General features: G+C 44.1%; 1 protein-coding gene across 1 annotated transcript; it reads right to left on the reverse strand.

The window, feature by feature from the left end:
* LOC112656517 (gamma-crystallin B) lies at positions 1–4,304 on the reverse strand. The gene is made up of 5 exons (XM_035711034.2): positions 4,221–4,304; positions 3,948–4,169; positions 1,915–2,010; positions 1,575–1,817; positions 1–276 (listed from the first exon to the last, which is right to left on the reverse strand). The coding sequence occupies exons 1-5, from the start codon at positions 4,302–4,304 to the stop codon at positions 1–3; spliced, it is 921 nt and encodes a 306-aa protein (XP_035566927.2).
* Between the last annotated feature and the right edge of the window lie 691 nt (positions 4,305–4,995).

Genomic DNA, 4,995 nt, shown 5'->3' on the forward strand with positions numbered 1-4,995 from the left:
TTAGTAAAAATCCATCACTCGTCTCAAAGAACCGACTTTGGCATTCATGGCACCCCAGTCAAGGTATCTCCTGTACTCCCCGGGCCTCAGGAGGTATTGCCTTCCCCTGTAACTGGGCATCTCATAGAGGACCCAGCAGCCATCCAGCACATTGAGGGAGTGGATTTCATTGAGATGGAAGCGGTCTTGAAGAGAGAGACAATCATCTGTGATCTCTGACATTTGTCCTCTGAAGTCATCTCGCTCATAGATCCTCATTCTGAAAGTGCCAGAGTGCTGGAGAGGCAGAGAGAAAAGCAAAGGTATGTGAACACAAATGGAGAGAACTTAGGGTTCTAGCTCCTACACCAACCAGGCCCCACCAGCCCGGAAGTTCTTGGAGTCTAGGTTTGCTTCCAAAACAATCCTGTTGTAGTGTTAAAGAGCCCGCCCCCGCCCCCCCCATCATCCACCAGGGCATCTAATGACTTATGGGTAATGCTAGGGACAGACTCAGCATCCCTTCAGTGTCATCCACCCAGTCTCTGTCCTTGGCAGCCAAAGGTGTGTCTCAAATAAAATCGATCATGTTAAGGCTTGTTATCAGAGAAGGTCCTTCTCCAAAGAGAAAAGGATAAGTCATTGGAAAGCAAAGTCCCATTTGATCGAGTACTCTGGTTAGAAAGGAATCAATATTTAGCTATTTTCTGTAAGGCCAATGTTTTGGTTTTGTGTACACTGTGGAACATGAGATTATCAAGCTCTTGTGAAAAAGAAGATGACACATTTTCTTTGTCTCTCTTTTTATCACTTCAGCTTACTTCAGATTTCAACTTATCTGACCCTTAAGCTTTCTTTCTGGTCTCTTCTCTAGCTGTCTTCGTTTCCCTCAGCACCAAAAATCATGTCCATTAAGCTCTGTTTGGATGACACTATACCCCATGCCTCCCACACTTCAGCACATTCTTCTAAGAATTGTGCAATTACTCTCTAGGAAAAACTGAATCTCAAACTTTCGCTTTGGAGTTGGCCTTTCCTCTCATTTATACCTCTAAGGGAGCGAATAGATACTGACCATGAAATTAGAACCAAAACCAGCAGACAGGGGCCTATCTTCTCCAGGAAGATAATTAAATATAAAAATGAGCCAAAGCAAGCAAGCATATTTTTACCAATTAAGCAGACCCGGATTATAACTATACGTTTTGATATATTATTTCTGAATCCCTGCTGCTTGGAATGACAACTTTAGGAAGTTACATCTTAAACACACGGCAACTTCTGTTTTCCCTAGGTCCTGCTTTTTCTCAATCAGTCTTTGGCTTTCTAATGTATTCAATTATATTTAAAATTTTAAAAATCTGAGATCATGTGAGTGAAAAAAAGCAAGCACCACAGAGTTCATGGAGAATGGCTTCCCACCAGGGACATCCTTCTAGAATGGACCGCAGAATGTCCCCCATCGGGGACATCCTTCTAGAATGGCTCACTCTCATCCTCTGCTCTCTGGTCGGAATGATCTGGTTGAAGAAGCGTATCTGCTAATGGCTTTCGTGTCCAAAGAGCCCCAGAGAGCAGGACAGAGCCACGCTCACCTGGGGGATGAGGCGGCAGGAGCGGATGGAGTCGCTGAAGCCCAGCCACTGCTGGTAGTCGGGGTAGTCCCCGCGCCGCAGGAAGTACTGGTGGCCCTGGTAGTTGGGGCGCTCGTAGAGCATCCAGCAGCCGCTGTCCACGCGGATGGAGTTGCAGCGGCTGAAGTAGGGCTGCAGGTTGGGGCAGTCGCTGCTGCACTCGTAGCAGCGGCCCTGGAAGCCGCGGTCCTCGTAGAAGGTGATCTGCGGGATGGAGGATGTGGGAGCGTGAGGCCACCTGCCCCCCGCGCCCAGGAGGCTGCGCCAGGGCGAACACTGAGCCTGGCTGCCCCGCACTTACCTTTCCCATGGTGGAGCGAGGGAGCAGGAGGTGTCGCTGGGTGCGGTGTGGGCCGAGGGGGAGTGCCGCTGTATATATAGCAGCCCTGACTGCTGCCTCCGCAGGAAATCACACAAAAGGGGCCCATTTCGGTGAGTAAGGGGATTTGCAAGCTCCCCGCTCCTCCTCCCCCTGGTCATTGGGGTTAGCTGAATGGTTTACTCTCATTCTTTCTGGTAGGTTCGGGTTGTTCTGATTCACTAAAGCTGTTGTTGCCACCAAAATGAAAAGAGTCTTTACTCTTTTAGTTGAGCAAAAGGATGAGCGAAATTCTATCCCCCGTGCTTTTATTTTGTCGCCTACTCTGCTTCATTGACTCCTCAAAGGCAATTAAACCAAGTAATGGATTCTGCTGTTTGTTTGTTTGTTTGAGCTTTTATTGAAAAGCAGAATTTAAATAATAAAGGATCTTCGGGAAGAGGGAATCAAGTGAAAAATCTGTGGAAGTGCTTTAAAAAGCGGAAAGCTTCGTTCAAATTCAAGATCCTGTGGTCATCATGGCTGTTGTTTTGGGGTCTCTCTTGAATAAAATTGATACTTGACTGGAGATTTGTAAGCTCCTGGAGGTTGGGAATTCTCTTTTATTCCTTTCTGCCTCTGGGCCTACAGCAGAGGGTTGGCCCTCAATGCTTGGCTTTGATCAGAAAGAAGGCAGATAGTTAAGGCCTGCCTCCCCTTCCTCACAACTCCCTGAGAGCCTAAGTTCTTCTTTCTGCTGGTGGCTGCCCAGAGTACTGCTTGCTCTTTTTGTTCCTGTCCTCTTTCAATGTCCTAAGATCTTTCTCTCCTCATCACCATTACAGACTCTTGCTCACTTGATAAGGGTGTGGGTTAGTGTGAAGAGTAATGTAGAAACCCTTGAAATACCAATGGCCTACTTTCTCACACTTTTGAGATGCTGGAGAGCACCCAAGCCAGATTGACAGAGCCTCTTGATCATACGAACTTCACTTCACAGGTGTGGTATATGGACTCTTGAGGTCCCTGAGACACTTTCAAGAGGTTCATCAGGTCAGAACGTTTTCATAACAATACCAAGATGTTATTGACCCTTTCACTGTTAACAATACCAAGATGTTATTGACCCTTTCACTGTTATTCTTTTACAGGTGTATGGTGGAGGTTTTCTAGAGGCTATATGACACTAATCTGTAAAAATGTAAAACAATTCCGATCTTTTTGTTATTTGTTTTTGATTTGGAAAATATAGTTATTATTCATAAGAATATGTTATTTTTGTTAATGTGTAATAGATTTACCATCTAAGGCCTTGAGTCAGAGGCCTGTACTCTCAGACTTCTCAGTTGTGTAGCCAGCTTCCAATGTTAGACCATCAGGGACCTGGACTGGGTCAGGTAGGGGGGTGAGTGGTGCTTTCAGGATTTGCACCACTGTTCGGTGGAGGAATAAGCAATTGCAAGTGACACTAACTGTGACCACCTACCTTACCTGTCCTATGCCTTGCTTTCACAGTGCTTCCTCTAAAGTTATTTTTCTTCCCAGGACTTATAAACACCATGAAATCGTTGAATAGGCACCATTTGTGGAGAACACATTCAAGGATCAACACTTACACACATACACATGCACTTCTGCAGTTTCCACTACAATTTGTGTAATCTTGGGAAAATCACCTAACTTCCCTAGGCTTTGGTTTCCCCATTTATAAAATAGGAATGGTGATGAAAATCAAATGCAATAATGAACTCAAAAATACATGATAAACTATAAATACCAGTGGTTAAAATATCATATCATTCATATTTTAATAAATGTTAAGGATGATAATATTAATAGAATTCTTGGTACATCAAATGAAAATAAATATGACTGTGTTTCTGTGTTTCAACATCACAGTGTCTACATTTTTTGCTTATTTTATGGAGACCAAATGTGATCAGTGGATAATATCAGTGGATAAAATGTGAAATGGTTTGAAATTTAGCAATGATCTTGTTTGGTAATTTTGATTTCAACAATCAAATGATGACTACCATTTGAGTGTGATCCTGAAGCAAGGTGCTATGGAGAGGAATAACATAGACAAGGGCAGTAGAGTCAGAGCAGATAGAGTCCTTGAAGTTCACCCACTGCTGGTGGCAGATGCCACAGCCCAGAGCACGCAGCTCTTGTTGTCCACTTGCATGTGCCAAGTTGCCACAGCTAAAGCAGGACTGCAGGTTGGAGTGGCCACTGCTGCTTGCATAGGAGGTAATCTGCAATGGAACACGTTTACAGTAAGGGAAATCTCCCCAAGATCACATTACCATGAGTTCATTGACAAAATCCTGTTCTACACCCTCCCCCACTGGTGAACTGCAGATGCAGCAGCCAGGGTCATCATCAGCCATAACAGAGGCTCAGGTATATGTGCTTACATGCGTATGTGTGCACATTTCTGATCCATCAGGCAATTTAGGCCTGATTTGGCTAACAGTAGAATTTTGCCTTTTTTTCTCATTTCTATATCACTAGTGCAGTCTTTTTAATGTGTTTGACTTTTATTCTTCATTACATTAAAGCTGTTAAAGTGCTTTGGAGGTCTTTGAAGCTGTGTGGAAGAGGAAAGTTGATATATAAAGGACAAGTCAGAAGAAGTATCCTTGCTCTAATTATTTGACTAAACTTTTTAATCCTTAAGTAGAGAAATAATAAGAATAGACACAATTCACGCTAAAAACTATGGGGACATTTGCATTAAATCACAGCAGGCTGGGAGGGCCAATGAGGGAGGATTTGTTCCCATTCTGCCTTCTAAATTTAAGATGTCTGTGAGGATCTGGGCCTAGGGAAGGGAGTCATTCCTTGATACTGGAGCATCTTCCCTTCTCAGAAGCTTATCAAATCCTGGCTCAGTCTAAGCAGCCTACATCCCTCTTCTAGGACAGCTCCTCTTCAGACCAGCTTTACTTGGCTCTCTCTTCTCTGAGCACCTACCTCCACTTCATCACCACCCAACTTAGCACAGCAGCTCTGTCTTTCTCATATAATTTCTTCTTTTCCTTGTTTCAGCAAGGTTATGAGTTCAAGAATAGGGCCATG

This window comes from Canis lupus, chromosome 37, assembly GCF_003254725.2.
Source record: "Canis lupus dingo isolate Sandy chromosome 37, ASM325472v2, whole genome shotgun sequence".
In the NCBI taxonomy this organism is placed as follows: domain Eukaryota; kingdom Metazoa; phylum Chordata; class Mammalia; order Carnivora; family Canidae; genus Canis; species Canis lupus.